The sequence below is a fragment of the Myripristis murdjan genome, chromosome 9 (assembly GCF_902150065.1).
Source record: "Myripristis murdjan chromosome 9, fMyrMur1.1, whole genome shotgun sequence".
In the NCBI taxonomy this organism is placed as follows: domain Eukaryota; kingdom Metazoa; phylum Chordata; class Actinopteri; order Holocentriformes; family Holocentridae; genus Myripristis; species Myripristis murdjan.
In genome coordinates, this window is record NC_043988.1 from 26,921,926 (window position 1) to 26,938,198 (window position 16,273).

The 16,273-nt window shown below is 40.4% G+C and overlaps 2 protein-coding genes across 3 annotated transcripts; one reads left to right on the forward strand and one right to left on the reverse strand.

The window, feature by feature from the left end:
- Window positions 1-82: 82 nt before the first annotated feature.
- LOC115365143 (zinc finger protein 2 homolog) lies at window positions 83-4,859 on the reverse strand. Its single transcript, XM_030059963.1, has 3 exons — window positions 4,561-4,859; window positions 3,294-3,986; window positions 83-1,467 (listed from the first exon to the last, which is right to left on the reverse strand). The coding sequence occupies exons 1-3, from the start codon at window positions 4,748-4,750 to the stop codon at window positions 407-409; spliced, it is 1,944 nt and encodes a 647-aa protein (XP_029915823.1). The 5' UTR covers window positions 4,751-4,859; the 3' UTR covers window positions 83-406.
- A 668-nt stretch (window positions 4,860-5,527) lies between these two features.
- cenatac (centrosomal AT-AC splicing factor) lies at window positions 5,528-13,372 on the forward strand. 2 transcript variants are annotated; one of them, XM_030060932.1, is made up of 11 exons: window positions 5,528-5,933; window positions 6,970-7,136; window positions 7,934-8,032; window positions 8,128-8,194; window positions 8,915-9,026; window positions 9,369-9,393; window positions 9,975-10,083; window positions 10,170-10,200; window positions 11,679-11,780; window positions 12,472-12,604; window positions 12,942-13,372. In XM_030060932.1, the coding sequence occupies exons 1-11, from the start codon at window positions 5,817-5,819 to the stop codon at window positions 13,033-13,035; spliced, it is 1,056 nt and encodes a 351-aa protein (XP_029916792.1). In that variant the 5' UTR covers window positions 5,528-5,816; the 3' UTR covers window positions 13,036-13,372. The 2 variants fall into 2 exon arrangements, with proteins under 2 accessions (XP_029916792.1, XP_029916791.1); XM_030060931.1 differs by lacking the exon at window positions 9,369-9,393 and adding an exon at window positions 9,797-9,864 and having other exon boundaries at window positions 5,533-5,933; window positions 8,915-8,977.
- The last annotated feature ends 2,901 nt before the right edge of the window (window positions 13,373-16,273 follow it).

Genomic DNA, 16,273 nt, shown 5'->3' on the forward strand with positions numbered 1-16,273 from the left:
TGGTGCCACAGATCGTGAATTGCCCTGGAGGAGCCTCTTGCTCCTGTGAAACATTTTACAAATCTCCCATTTATCCCTCAAATGTATTCACCATGTTTTATTGTCTTGCTCATACACAAAGTTCAGACAGCTTAAACTTTCGTCATACCACAGTTTAAATAATCATCTGTTAACTCTTCACTAGCCTATTAGAGACTGAAGGTGTAGCTCACCTCGCAGCTTCACACAGTTGTATGGCAGCTCATAACAAAACAGTATGTACATGAGAACAGAGCTTGATTCTATATTCAAGATGTCAGGGTTAAATATGACATCTGACAAACACCGTGCATATGTACCATTTCAAACACGATTCAAGTGTAACATTCCTGGAAAAACGCCCTGTTCATGACACCTTTTTAAAAACTTAACTCTGCACTTCTGCATGTGAAGTCATGTGTGTCTTCAGCTTTGAGCGCCTGATAAAGCCTTTGCCACAGGTGTTGCATCTATACGGTCTTTCTCCTGTGTGTACCATCATGTGTCTTTTCAAGCTTATGTGTTCAATGAAAGCCTTCCCACAAGTGCCACACTTAAAAGGCTTTTCACCCGTGTGGATTCTGGTGTGCCTCTTCAAAGTGGAGCTGACGGCAAATTCTTTTCCACAAAAAAGACATTCATATGGCTTCTCTCCTGTATGCACTCGTAGATGTGTGTTGTAGTAAGTCCCGTCAGAAAACTCCTTCCCACAGTGGACACAGCTGTACGGCTTCTGCCCCGTGTGGATCCTAACATGCTTGGTAAGGTTCGACTGACAGCTGAATTCTTTTCCACAAGTTTTGCAACTGAAAGGCTTTTCCCCCGTGTGAGCTCTCATGTGTGTTTTCAAGTAGCACATCCGGTTAAACGCTTTCCCGCAAGTGCCACATCTGAAAGTCTGTTTGCCGCTGTGGGTTCTCAGGTGAGTTTTCAGCTTCTTCATGTCCGAAAACTCTTTGCTGCACCTGTCACACCTGTTAGCTCTGTTTTGCTGCTTAGGATCGGTGCCGTGAGTCGATCCTGCGCTCACACTGCCGGACATTTTGTAATCTTCACTCTCATCTACATGATGGTTGTGAGAGCAAAGCTGACTGTCACTGTTTGGTTCTGAAACTCCAGAGCTTTCACTCTCAGCTTCAGATTGAGTCAGTTTAAATGAGATGTTGGCTACAGGCTCTTCCTCTGCTGCACTCTGAGTCTGGTAAAGATCTGAGTGCAGACACTGATGGTCACTTCCCTCACTAGTAGGAGTCAATTTGAAGGCATCCTCCTCCTCCTCCTCCTGCACTAACGGCAGTTCTCCGTCCTGACTGCTGCAGAGTTCCTCCTCTTCTTCTTTAATCTGTGGAGGCTCTGGGACCTCCTGACCCAGACTGGAGTCAGTCTCTTTGCTGCAGTGCTGCTGGTCAAGAAGAAGATCCTCCTTACACCCAGGTGGCTGTGGAGGGTCTGTGGAAGGACAAAGGACATACTCATAAGAAAAAGGGACACTTGATCAGCTAAATAATAATGTATATTTAACTATTAGCTTAGTGGCTGATTCCTGGGAGCATGCAGTCAGCTTCACCAATGAAATTACACCAATTACATAGGCTGTACAGGGGCCAGTCACAAGGCAAAGACAGATAGCTCTGTCCTTTTGTTTACATTATTATTATTGTTAGTAGTAGTAGCAGCAGTAGTAGTAGTATATTGCTTATTTTTTTTAATCACTCGCTATTGTTTAACTCCTGCTGATTAAATGGCATCATACACACCCTCAGTCTATGTATGAAGTTATGCATTCATGGATCACAGTTGTGCCTTGTTTTGTACGACAGTAAAATTCAATTAAAAAAACAAAACGTGCTGTGTGTTTACCTCAGCCGGACGCTATCCACTGTCACACTGCTTTATATGTTCCGTTCTTTATACAAACGGCTAGGACTGCAACGAATCTTAGACACTATTTTTTCTTTAGACACGACCAGCTTGAAAAAGGAAAAAAAAAAAAAAATACATACTAGTTGGAGTGCCAGTATTTGTGTTAAATTGGGGACAGTGGAGATCCTTTTGCCCCCAATTTGAATGTGCAATGTTTACCTTTCCAAGATCACAATTAATCAGGGTCTGATGAGGGCTCCACGCTGAAATGTGTTGTGTTTTTAATGTTGTTTCTGCACTCGAAATGATAGATTTTATTTTATAACCCACAGCTGAGCCTGGACCTTGATTTTTGTACACTTAGCATTGCAGGAAAAACTGATTTGTTTTTAACTAAAACAAGAAATGACCAGACTCCCAGAAATCAAAAAAATGAAATCTCTCTCTCCCTCTCACACTCAGACACTCTCCCTCACACACACTCAGTGGCCACTTTATTAGGTCCACCTGCACAATCTAATACAATCCAATACAGCAGTTCTGCCATAAAGTTTACTTTTCTGGTGCCTATAATGCTCAGGTTTTCTTTTTGTCACAGTAACAGAGGTGTTCATTCATTTCTATGTTTGCCATTGAGATCATAGTTAGTGATGCTGTTGTACTGCACTGCATTTCATTGAGAGGTGTTTCCACTATTCTGTCCCCCTGATTGTATATAAAAAGAGAGGACAAAAAATCAGAAACACCTCTACAGAGGACAACCTCAATAATAAACATTGAATTAATTTTACACATTCACCACAATGTCAACAAAAACTGAACATTATAAACTCATGAAAAGTAGAATCTATGTCAGAGCTGTTGATCTGAACTGCATTAGCATTCGACTGTACAGGTGTACTTAAAGTAGCCACTGAGTGTCTATACATATATATATATATATATATATATATATAATGAGAGATTGTCAGTATCCTCATGTGTGTTTTCAAGCTTGTTCCTTGATTGAAAACCTCCCCACGTGTGCTGCACTTGTGATTCTTTTCTCTTGTGTGGTTTCTGGTGTGCTTCATCAAAGTGCTACTGTAAAAACATATTTGTAAGGCTTCTCACCTGTGTGCACTCGGTGATGATTTTCGAGAGCCGAGCCATCAACAAACTCCTTCTCACAGTGGACGCAACTGTCTCACCTGTATGTGCTCTTCTCATGTGTCTTTTTAAACTTAACTCTTTGACTGAAAACCTTCCTACAAGTGCTGCACTTGTAAGTTTTTTTTTTTTTTTCCTCACCTATGTGGGTTCTGGTGTGTATTTTCAAAGAGCAGCCCCTGTATGCACTTGGGGATGATCTGTGAGCAATGACCCATCGACAACCTCCTTCCCACAGCGGACACTTCTGTAAGGTTTCTCACCTGTGTGGATTTTAACATGCTTGCTGCGGTTTGAGTGACAGCTGAATCCTTTGCCGCAAAAGTCGCATTTGAAAGGCTTTTCCCCCGTGTGAGTCCTCATGTGGTTTCTCAGGTAGCACATGTAGATGTAAGCTTTCCCGCAAGTGTCACATCTGAACAGCCTTTTGTCTGTGTGGGTTCTCAGGTGAGTTTTCAGCTTCTTCATGTCTGAAAACTCTTTACTGCAGCAGTCACACTTGTGAGCTCTGTCTTGTTGTTTTGGATCAGGACTCTGACTTGATCCTTCACTCCCACTGCTGGATGTTTTGTAAGCTTCACTCTCATCTGCATGATGGTTGTGAGAGCAAAGCTGACTGTCACCGTTTGCTTCTGAAACTCCACAGGCCTCTCCGTCAGCTTCAGATTGAGTCGGTTTAAATGAGACGTTGCCTACAGGCTCTTCTTCTGCTGCACTTGATGTCTGGTAAAGATCTGAATGCAGAGACTGATGGTCACTTCCCTCACTAGTAGGAGTCAACTTGAGGACATCCTCCTCCTGCACTAACGGCTGCTCTCCCTCCTGACTGATGCACAGTTCCTCCTGCTCCTCTTTAATCTGTGGAGGCTCTTGACCCAGACTGGAGTCGCTCTCTTTGCTGCAGTGCCGCTGGTCAAGGAGAAGCTCCTCCTTACACACAGATGGCTGTGGAGGATCTGCAGGAAGGACAGATGAAGTACTCACACCTGCCCTGGTAGGAAAACATATACACTACATGCAACTACTGGGCATGCATAGCCATGTTGCTACCAAATCTGGAGCCCCATGCACAGATTAAGATTAGAGTAAAGCAGTGGTTCCCAAACTGGATCCATTTCATGCTGACTGGTTGAAACAGATCCACCTGAGCAAGGTGTGCATGAAGGTGCACGGGCTTTAACTGGGTCAGGTTTGCAAGAGGAGAGCTGGGACAAAAACCTGCAGGACATGGGGGGGCTTGAAGACCGGTTTGGGAACCACTGGAGGAAGGGCTGCTCAAGGTAAACAAATTAGCTACACAGCCAGTGAATAATTTCTAGTATTTTTTCTAGGATCTCCTGCAGGAAAGCTTGATCAACTAAATGTGAATCTGCATATCTAGTTTAGTAACAGATTCAGGGATTGGTAACAGTCATGTAGGCTACACAGTGGCGAGTAACAAGGCAACGCTAGAGAATTACTGCTCTTTATTTTTTTAAGGTGTTTAGAAGCAGAGTGCCATGGCTGTTTCACTGACAACATTTCACACACCTGCTCTGTGTAGTTTGATCTCAGGTTTCAAGACGATGTCCAGCAGTCTGCGCTGCCGCTCGATCTCCTCCTCGTACACAACTATAGTCTTTTCAAACACTCCTAATATTTCCTCGACAGCCGCAGTCAGTCGCTGGTTGACGAACGTCCTCAAAGTTTGGACTGTCGACATTTCTGCTGGATTAGACATGAGAGGTTTTTTTTATTATTATTTTTTTTTTTTTTACCCCCAAACACGGAGGTTATAAAGCGACTTCCCCAACTAGCCGAGCCAGCTGTCGTCTGTATTTTTGTCTTTAGTTCCGTCGGAATGCAAATAATGTGACACCGTTAGATAGGTTCCTTTTCCGGTTGTTGTGGCCGTTTAATTTTTAAAGAATTATATATTTTTCCATTAAAGTTTAGTAGACTGGAAGAAAGAAAATACTTCCTCCAGTTGTCTTCACCCGAGAGCACATATTGGAGGTTTTTTTTCAAGATGGTATGATGCCTCGTTGAGTTTTTAATTACACAATATATTTTTTTCCGACCTTTTTGAATCCTACAAGGAAAAACACCCGATATTACAAAAATACTACAACTGAAACTAATGAAAGCTAAACGAAAACGGCGCATTTCCATGCATAAAAATAACACTAAACTAACAAACTTGCTTAAAAAAAAAAAAAAAAAAAAAAAAAAAAAAAACAATTAATTCTAACCGACGTTGGGAAAAAAGTTAAAACAAAATAATAATAATAATAATAATAATAATAATAATAATAATAATAATAATAAAAAATTAAATAAAAATGCAAAACTACACTAACCTTCCTCTGCCCCTGTTCTACAATTTGGAACTGTAGCCGGAACCAGTGCGTTAGTTCCTGTCGGTCGGACTCTTTATAATGTTACACCGTGTATATTTATTTGTTGTGTGTCTTATATGTTTATGTATCGTGGCAGTGCGTTCATTACGACGTCTATGTAAGATTAGACCAAATAGTAAATAATAAAACAACACATTTTAAATTGTCTTTAGACGCGAACAACACAGCGGGGTCAAAAAAAAAAAAGTTCCTGGCTTCGGTGTTCCTATCGGGAGATAAACAGAGCTGGACCTAACTGCTTCCTGTAGCAGGCTAGCGTTAGCAGCTAGCTATCCGTAACTGACGGATTTAGAAGAAAATAACATCCAAAGATGACCAAAGCGTCTCCTTCTCACGTCGTCCGCTAGCTAATCTCACTGTAATCCCGTGTTTTGCAGGATTAGCTAGATGGGTGCGTTTTATTGCGCCGTATGCAGGCAAACATCTTTCTCTGGGAAAGGACACATTTTCGGGAAAAGTCACCAAAGCCGACTCAGAGTGGTTCTTCTGAAATTTCTAGAAAAAGTAAGTAACACTAACGTTGATTGACGACCATAACTTTAATCTACAGTCCTGAATGAGAGTCTGTGGCACCGATAGACTTCATTCAAGGCCTCACAGTCTCTGTTATCCCGCCTTGTGTCTTATTTCATGTTATTGTATTAATATATGTTAGACGTATCCCTGATTTCACCGTGACCACCGGCAAGTTAAAGCATCAAGAAAAATTAACTGAAATTAAATGATTAAAAAAAAAAAAAGTATTTATTGATTTATTTTCTCTCTTACTTTCTGGCTTACTTAATTACTTTATTTATTACTTTAATTATTATCATTTATTATCATTTATTATTATTATTATTAGTAGTAGTAGTACTGGTAGTATTTTCTCTTATTACTGCTAACTTGGTTGTTATTGTGGAGCTGAGCTTTCTATTTATGTATTATTGTTTCATTTTATGTATTGGAAAAAAAAAAAGAAAATGCTTGCAATGTATTTGAAAGAGTTTATGGTTGGGAGAGATTAACGCATGCTCATTGCAATAAAGTAATAAAAAAAAAAAATGAACCAATCAAGTGGCGTGTAAATGACAGCAGTTTGAGATAATTTGTGACAGTGATTTTCATCTATATAGTCTTAAAAGGTGGCATTTACATCCAGTCAGTGTGTGTGCATCGATATCACCTCATTCTGTCTCTATGATTAATTTAATTAGCTAAGTCTCAGGGATTTTCTGTATATGTATTATGTTTATATGTAGTGATGCCATCTTGTGGTAGGTGCATGAATTGATTAAAACCCACCGAGTCAATGGAAAGCTGGCGGGGTTAAATGCTGCCTGTTGTGGAATTATTAGTATTTTTCCAAGGATAGGATATATTTTGCTTTTCCTTCATGACAGTATAGGTGTGTGTATGTGTGTTTGAAGGGAAAGTTTGGGCGTGTTAGGTGGCTATCGTTGCACCGCTGATATTTAGTATTTGACTGAAAATGCAAAATTGCTCATGTCTTTGTGTTTGTGTTTTCTTTTTTTTTTTTTTTAATGCCATTATCTTCCAGGTGAAAGAAGCTCGCCGAACCATTAAAAAACCTCAGGTCGAGAAGTTCGATGGCCCTCAGCATGAGAATAAGTTCTGGTGCTACTGCTGTGGGCTTGAAATTGAACGAAATGTCACTGACGGCAACATGACTGTGCTACATGGGGGCTTATTGGAGCACATGGCCACGTAAGCTTCTTTTTTTTTTTTTTCGCTTCTATTCAACTTTTTTCAGTAGTTTGTCATGTTCAAGCCAAGGAGCAGTACAGTATAACCACAGTTTTTTTTTTTTTTTTTTTTTTAAAGTTAGCCATTGAGCAGCTGCACTACAGAGCAGCTGGTGATGATGGAATGGAAAGCATTTGTCATTCACTTTATCCAAGCAGATTTCCAAACTGCTCACCCTCTGGTCACATTCCACCTTGTTTTATGCATTTTATTTATTTATTTATTTATTTATAGAAAAAATAGCTTTGACCTCTCCTCCCAGTCCTCATTTTGTTCCTTTTCTCTTCCCATAAATTTCCAACAAAATTATTCCAGGTTCACGGAATTATTGTGTGCTTTGTTACATGGTGTTCAAATTATGCTATAAATGTGGAAACAATGCAAGTTTATGGGCGAATTTTAAACATAGATAGACATTTTCTTGAGTTTGGTGAGAAGGAAGCAGTAGTAGTGGTTATATATATATATATTTTTTTTTTTTTGTGTTTGTTTGTTTCATGTCACTTTTCTAACATGGTGGGTTGTTCCTCATAACCATCGGTAACAGCTGCACACTGTCTGTGATAAGATTGTAAACTGGGGGGGGAACAAAATCCTGATGACATCTTTTAAAATGTCCACAGTAAGAAAGTCAAAAGAGCTGAGAATGTTGAAAAAACACTGTTCTAATCATTCTGTTTTTATCCCAAATTACATTTATGTTGACCAAATCAATACTGCATTCTGTGAAATTTGAAAAATGTTGTCCATGATTTCAGCCCGGAGCATAAGAAGAACACGCACAAGTTCTGGTGGGAGAATAAGGCCGACCCAAAGCTTCGAGACAAGGTCATCATCACAGAGGAGGAAATTGAAAGGTAGGCTCACTGAACCAAACGGCTACAGGAAAGGTAGATTTTCCCAAGTGAGGGGCGAGTTTCTCCATGGGTTATTTTGTTTTTTAACGTTCCAGGTTCAAAGATGAGGTGACAAAAGTGTTGGACACCTGTGTGGAGAAAGAGGATGAATTCATTAAACAGGTAAAGCACGATTCAACTTTTCTGGTTCACTTTTTCCAGTCAGATGCATCTCGCTGGTGCAGAATCCAAACCATCAACTTTTTGTCTCAAGCCACCTTCTCTTATGTGTGGACAACCACAGGCATTATTGGTTTGACCTTGTTGTGAGATTAGAAATGCTCAGTTTGTCCAGTTTGTCAAGCCAATAATAAGTGTTTTCACACAGCTTGCCTCACACCTCCAGTTGTTTCACAGCCACCAGTTATACCACAGACAATACTTAGATGGACAAAAATCATAATTTGAGCATCATTTGATCATTCATTTTTCCTAAAGAAGTATGTTGTATGAAAGGTAAACAAACAACACTTTTTTTTATCTAACCATTTATTAGTTCAATGTTTAACTATTTTCCTGCTTTTAACAAAATACTGTATATAGAATTGAGTTACATGGATGTTTTTCCCCCAGAGGAAATGGCTATTAGTAGTATTGACACTAGTGGTGGTGGAATAGAAACATAGTAATTTCACATATTCAGTGGTAGTGACTATATGAATACAGATTAAATACTGAATTTAATTAAACTGACGACAGTTTGATCACTATCTATCCTGAGCCAAAGTTTATTCTCTTTGGAAATGTATCACTCTCATAAGACATAATCAAAACCAGAGAGTGCTATTCGGGCCAGGCCAAGCTAGTGATTATTTTTGTTTGTTTTGATTTTTGTGCCTCCAGCAAGCCGATCACATCCGGGCCCAGGAGAAGCAGCGTCAGGAGGTCCTCCAGTCCCTTATAGAGGTTTGTTTTCCCAGGATGCAATGGCAGTATCCCTCACTGTGGCCTCACTGTTTTCTTTTCATGGTTATTAGTTGTGTCTAATGTGGTAAATTACCAACAGTCAGATGTTGGTAAATGTTAAGCAGTAGCTGTCAGGTTTGTTATATCTACTAGGCAGTGAAACATGTAACTGTCATTTGAATTTCCTTTTGAATTGTACAAGTATTGTTGGCTGGTAAACTGATGAAAGAGGCTGGTGAGTTTTTCTTGTTTGGAAGGGAGACATAGGCTGAAGGATGGCTCATCATTTGATCAGTCACTCCTCCTAGCATCTAACACTTTTGATGTTCGCTAACATTATTGTATTCACAAATTCAAAGTTTGGCCTGATAGCAGTACCAGTAGAAAGGAGATGCCGTCAGCAAAATCAGTAGAGGGTCTTATAAAAGATTCAGATAAAAGCTTTTCAAGTTATTACGTTGACAGCCAGGATTTTTGTCCTGTTCAAGATGAATCCATAAAGTCCTTAACCTATCATCTCTGGGATTTAATTAAAACAGTATTACATTATTTGGTGAATTATCTTTATTTAGGAAAGTGTCATGAGAGGAGAGAGATGGAGAGGTAAAAAAGTAGAAATGGAGGAAAATAGAGTTCAGTGGAGACAGAGAGAAAAAAGAAGATGAAGAAAGAAAACAGTGAGATGGAGAGAGATTTGAGTAACATTTCGGAAAGAAAGTGTCAGTGTGTGAACTGTGATATTAAAAGCTGAGATGGGGCATGGGTAGTGGTCAGTCTTCCCCTGTGAACCACTGTTGGCTTTTCCTGAATCAACATCAGCCGGAGGCAGAGCAGGAGTTGCCCAATGGAAACCACGGCCCGGGCAACTCAGTGGACGAAGCTGCCAGGTAACGTGCCCACCAGAGACATTTTACATCCTCTGCATATCATCACCAGCTGCCACCTGAAATGACATTCATCGGTTTGAGGCTCTTGTCTGATGCTGTCTGTGTCATAGCTCTCACTTCAGGCCCCAAGACCAGCAGGCGGGGCCCAGCTGGGTCGACCCCATGGTTGATGTGCAGTGGGCTGGACTGGGACAAGCCCTGACCTTCATCGGATACCAGGTAGACTGGCGGTGCTCATGAATGTGTTTGAGTTATTTTTACAAAAGTAAATGCTTCACTTGACGCATATTTTCTTTCCTTCACAGGATTCAACGAATAGTGGAAATGTGCACACAGGTAAAGTCAAGCTGAAATGATTATTTTATTGTACTTCAGCACAGATATATTGGATGGTTGATGTGGGGGATTTGGCTTTTGTATGCATGTTAATGTGTGTCATTGAATACAATAGAAATTATGCGAAATTATGGGTTTTACATGGTTGCTTCTGAATGACAATTTCCATGACAACAGTTTGCACACAGCATGGCTTTTTTTTGTTAAGCTTGCAGATTTTTTCCCCCCACTGTTTCATGAACTAAGGATATTCAGTTAAGCACCTGGACAGGTTGCTGGTTGGATGTGCATTGACATTTTCATATTTATACTTCAAACATCTCTGACAAAAAAGTAATACTGAATGGATCGTGCTGCCTGCATACAGTAAACTCAGAAAGCAGCTGACTCTCATTTGTTGATAAATTGTGGACAAAGTAAGTTGCCCTCCCTGGATGTGTCGTGAAACTAAGGGTGCCTTCAGTGAGTGACATCAGGGTATATCTCCAAAGCCACATAAACCATTCAGTACTGGCCAAGGCCAAACAGCGTGCAGTTAAATCAGAAACTAGTGAGCCACCTTGTAATAAAAAAAAAAAAAAAAAAAAGTAAATAAATCTTATTTAGTCTGACAGGAAATTTTGTGTTTCAGTGTCTCATTGCAATAAATACTGTAATGGTTAAAAAAAACAAACAAACAAAAAAAAAAAAACAGGCTAATCTAATGTCACATTACTATGTTTTAGAGCAGGCCAATGTAACAGTACACATATCAACTGTGGGTGCAAGGCAAAAGTAGATCTATATTGAAGTAGAGCCTGCACCCCTTGTCATAAATCTGTAATAAATGAAGTCCTGTTATAAAAGAGTTAAAGGTATGCAGGTACTGCCATCTTGGACAAATCCCACTTGCTGGACACTGGCTCTTGTGTTAAATTGTTACTTCTGATTGGTTGAGCTGACTGGATTACCTGTGATTGGAAAATGTTTCTGCACTTTGGATTAACTGCAGACTGCAACATTATGAGATTTGTGCACCCAAAATGCCATCTAATGTGGCAGGAGAGAAAGCTGTAGAAGAATGGCTGTTAGGACATGGAAATTGTGAGGTTATGTTTTTATTGGAAGGAATAACGTAGGCTGTTACAGTGTCCTTTTTGCTATATGTGTCTGAAAACATCCCTTCTTATGCAAATTGAGATCCATAGCAGATTTTATGTCACATTTCTATTGTTTTTTTTTTTTTTTTTTTTTTTTTTTGTGGATTAAAGGGGTTTGTTGGTAGATTTTCAAAATGACAAACCTATAATACTTACAATTTTTATATTGTGTAAAATATAAAATCTGTGGTCAGAAGTCACATGCAATTACATTATCTACCTGCACTTGGACCTTACTATAAACCTTCCAAACCTGTATAAGAACCATTCAGAATTCTTATGAATTATGCACTCCTGCATGTTGTTGAAGAATGACCGTGCCGCTGTTGCATGTTGTAGGAGCCATCCCTCCCTGGCTGCAGGACGACCCTCTGGAGGGAAGCTCTGGAGCCGCTGCACAGCCAGAGATCGGCCCTTCACTTCAAGACTTCCTCAAACAGAGTGAGAATCACACTGGCAGCATACCACAAGCAAAAAGCGTTTCACCTCCACACCACACATCAACTGATACAGCATTTCATTTTTGTTAATAGCTGCTTACCTTGAGGTTCTGTTGATTACAATGTGTTAGAATTATAAATGTATAAAAGTTTAAGCTGAGCAATCTGTTTGGTCCAAGATATGTTCCTTCCAGCCATTATGAAAATTCATGATACCTAATTATGAGAGCTTAGTAATATTTTTATAATGATGGTTTTCTCCTGATTTTTAATTTGGAGTAGAAGCCATAATACCCTCAGAGGCATGTTTTTGTTAAGCTGTTATCTAAAACTAAAATAAGTTCAGTCCGGATGGTTTAGAAATAATTGTACTGTGATTAAACAGGTTCTTACACTACAGCCTCAACTTGAAACATAATTTGGTCCAAAACAACAACAGATATGGGACAAAACTAGAATTATCTCTCAAAGCAGCTACATAAAAATTACAGAGGGAACATTGCTTTATTCATCCTTAAGATGTCATCAAACTCTCATGAAGGTGAACAGCTTTTATTGTTTCCCAGCAACAAACATCAGCAACCACAAAAGTTGCGGACAAACACTGTCCAAAGGCATGTATGCAACACAGTAGAGTCAAAATCACAAAAGACGAGCACTGTAAAAATGTGCATCTTCTTTCGGTTTGCCAGAGGAGCAGGAGAAGCTGAGGAAGCTCCCTCCAAACAGAGTTGGGGCAAACTTCGACCACAGCTCCCACACCGACGCCAACTGGCTGCCTTCCTTCGGCAGAGTGTGGAACAGCGGCCGGCGCTGGCAGTCCAGGTGAAGTAACTCCTGTCTTTGAATGAGACTAACTGCCGATCCCTCCAAGACTCTTCTTCATAAATCTAATAAGGCTAAGTACCAGATAAACAAGATAAACACTGGTCTGGTGATCAGCCATATTTGGAATTTCTTTGCAATTTTAAAAATATTATTTTATTTGTGCTCATAGTCCACTTCAGGAGAATCATTCATCTGAACAGGACTGCTGCTAAATCTAGAATACATTGCTAAGACCTTTTTTTTGTTTGTTTGTTTAGTTTAACAGTACAACACATTAACTACTCATGGATCTCATCTCTACATTATGAATTCAATGGATTGTATTTGTCAACAGGCACCAGTTCAGACAGGAGGAGGGGCAGACAAACAGACACAAAAGAAAGCGGGAGCATGGCACAGATGGGTCCAAGAAAACAAAAACTGAATAGCTGACATGAAATTCTGTCAGTATTATGGAGTTTGTACAGAATTTATGTGTGAACAAATGTATGTACTTTGTAAAAATTGTAAAAGCTTTTGTACTATTTTTATTTCTATGGAGTTGTACCTTCTTAGATTTCCCAGGACAGTTGCAGATCATTTTATTGTTGGCCACAGAGGCGTGTCAATCTGGGAGAATCTAACCTTCTCTGACACAGCTTGGAAACTACCCTGGACATTGTTAAGGTTGTAATTTGGTAGATTAGTGTTGTGTCTATTGGACATGCTCATGTTACAAGTCTGCCTTTGATACCTGCACTTCTGAATAAAACATGTGTGATGGAACTTTTCTTTTTCTTCGATTAAGCATGTGTACTCGGTTACACACTGACTCATTCACATCTGGGAGCTGTCTAGTGCAACTAGTCTCCTACCGCTGACCACTGAGAGGTTCCACTCACACAACTTAGGATCAACAGCTTTGCTCTGCGGTGTCTCGGCAGCTGCTGTTGAAAGAGGGGAGAGCGTTACTCATTTCCTCTCCCTGCCCAGACTCTCCCAGCACGTCTAAGACTGAAACTGGCAAGCTGATAAATTCAAGCACAGCACTTCAAGATGTGAAGACAACAATGCAGTTCTGGCTCTGAAACAGCAGGGGGCGCCAGTCACTCAGCATGGGAGGGTTTACTGTGAACAGTTAGACATGACTATGAGGTGTTGAGATAATTAAACTAAAGTGTTGCAGTGTGTCCCTGAGATTACATTGTTTAGTGGTTAAACAAAGAACATAACATTTTTATACAGTGTGGGCAAGATTATAGTTTTTAGACAAACTGAATCCTAATTTCATGTATGAGGTTTGTATTGACAAAAAACATTGCTGAAATATATATATATATTTTTTTAGAAAAGAAATAGAGTTTTTCAGAGGACCCTTAATATTAACAAATGCGACTTTTGATTGGTGTTTCCTGAGATGCAGAAATATACAAACCTCAACTATTCTCCATTTAGAGCTGTGGTTTTCTGTTTTGGTTTAAAAATCCCAATGTTGTCTCTGTGGATGACACTGTTGCAGACAAATGTTTAAAAATTATAAACATTTACACAAAACCTTTTCCACTTTCTGGGTATGTTGCTTAATGAAACACTGGAAGAAAGTATTCATTTCATGTGACATTACTAGTCACAAAATACACACATACCTGCATATTCTTGGCCCTCCACGGCACACGGCTGGCCATTGCAGATTGTTAGGTTCTGCCTATTTTGTATTCCTCGTTTTTATGAACAGTGGAAAGTTTATTTAGCTATTCACAGACTTTGTAGCAGGCTCACTTCTTAATGTAGGGATTAAAACTAATTCTGGGCCCTGGCTCCACCCCTAAAGAGGAATTATACAGAAAATAAACTTGCTCTGTTTCCATTATGGGAAGATTTGGCTGATATCCACTATGGTGCTGAGTTATAATGAACACCACTAATTTTGTTCTGCTCATAGAAACTGAATGGGTCCGATTCAACTTCCAGGGTTCTGTTGTACAAGACATTTTTTTGCAAAGTCAGTGTGGGGGTCAAGGATAAATACACACAGGGGGAATTTTGCCAAGGTCACTATGATCATTGAAACAGTAAATTAAGGGACTTATTGCTCTTTCAGGCTGCTGTTCATGTATGGGAGGCCACTCTTTGAGCTCACAGTAGGCCGCTTTATCTGTTTCTCTGTATAAAAAGACGTAATCAGGCCCCAGTATGCTTTGGGCAGATGAGCATGGTGCTCATAATACTTATTCCATGGTGCAGCTCAAAGGGACTGGGGATGCAACGTGTAGCTGGGCTATTCTTAGCTCTCTGACGACATGGCCATGGCTGAATCTATAGGGATCACTGTGCAAAAGAGGGGGCGGAAAGAGGCTCATACCATCGATGTATTCTCACATGTAATATCTTGAGTAAATTAACCACATCGCATGTTGATTTTACCATATTGTTTGTATTTGAGGTATTATTTTTTTCCATTCAAAAGGCCTGTATGTTTCGGTGTTACAGTTTCCTGGTTTCCCTATTGACAGCTGGAGCTCCAGCACAGTAACCACCCCTGGTACTGAAGAATGGGAGGGGAGAAAAAAGCACGTGTACTGGGCGTGTCGCACGGTAATCCGCAAACCAATCGGGCGGCGCGATTTTTGAATAAATTTACTTAATTTGAGGAGGGCGTAAGCGCGAGTTCTGATTGGCTTGGCGCGGCAGAAGTGACCAATCGCCTAAATGACAGGCGCTCAGCTGTCCGGACAAGCCCCGCCTCCTATTTATAGTCCAGAAAACCCCGGAAACGTCGTCGTTTAAAGAGACAGCAGAAAATTTCAGGCAAAGGTTGAGACAACGAAAACAGCTGCGAGCACACACACACACACACATACACAAAAAAACCCACAGAGGAGGGACGTAGTCAGCCAGCAAGCGAGGTATGTGGCAAGAGTGAGGAAGACTGAAATTGTCCGATTATTTTACCATCCGCTGAAGACATTTCAAGCCAGCTAAAGTGGCTAAAGGCTGCTAGCCCGCTACGAAATCGCCTTTCTCCCTGTGGCTGTTTGAACCGAGTTAAGATCCTGACAACGCAGCAGTCAGCACGACAGATAAAAAAAGGCCAAACTCCCAGACGACGGGAACGCGATAGGGGTGCCAGTCTTTTTTTTTTTTTTTTTTTTTTTTTCTCATTCTTCACCCTTCTCAGTCCACGTCTTCTACAGTCATTTGCTCCGGTGAGTAAGCTTTTAAGCTTTTACAAACCAGCCAGCCAGCCAGCCAGCCAGCCAAGCTCCCAGTCTTATTGTATTGTTTGTTTGAGCTGGACAGTAAGCTATGGAAATTGTGCTAGGGCTCAGAAAACAACCATCAATTAAGAAATGTATTCCTAGTTTGGGGTATTTTATTTTTCTTTGATTTAAGTCGTTTCCCTCTTTGTATGTTGGAATCTGAGGGAAGGATTATTGGAATCCAGCCGAGGCCAGCTGATGACATGACAGCAGCTTTATAACACATCTTGCAGTGTATAGGGGGCGTTCCCCTGCTTTGTCTGCCTTCCTCACTCTCTCTTCCTCTGTGTGTGTGTGTGTGTGTGTGTGTGTGTGTGTGTGTGTGTGTGTGTGTGTGTGTGTGTGTACGCGCGTGCAGTCTGCGGTGGAAGGGACAAAGTGATAGAATCCCCCATGAATCGTCTTACCATGACGAATGGAGGTGTGC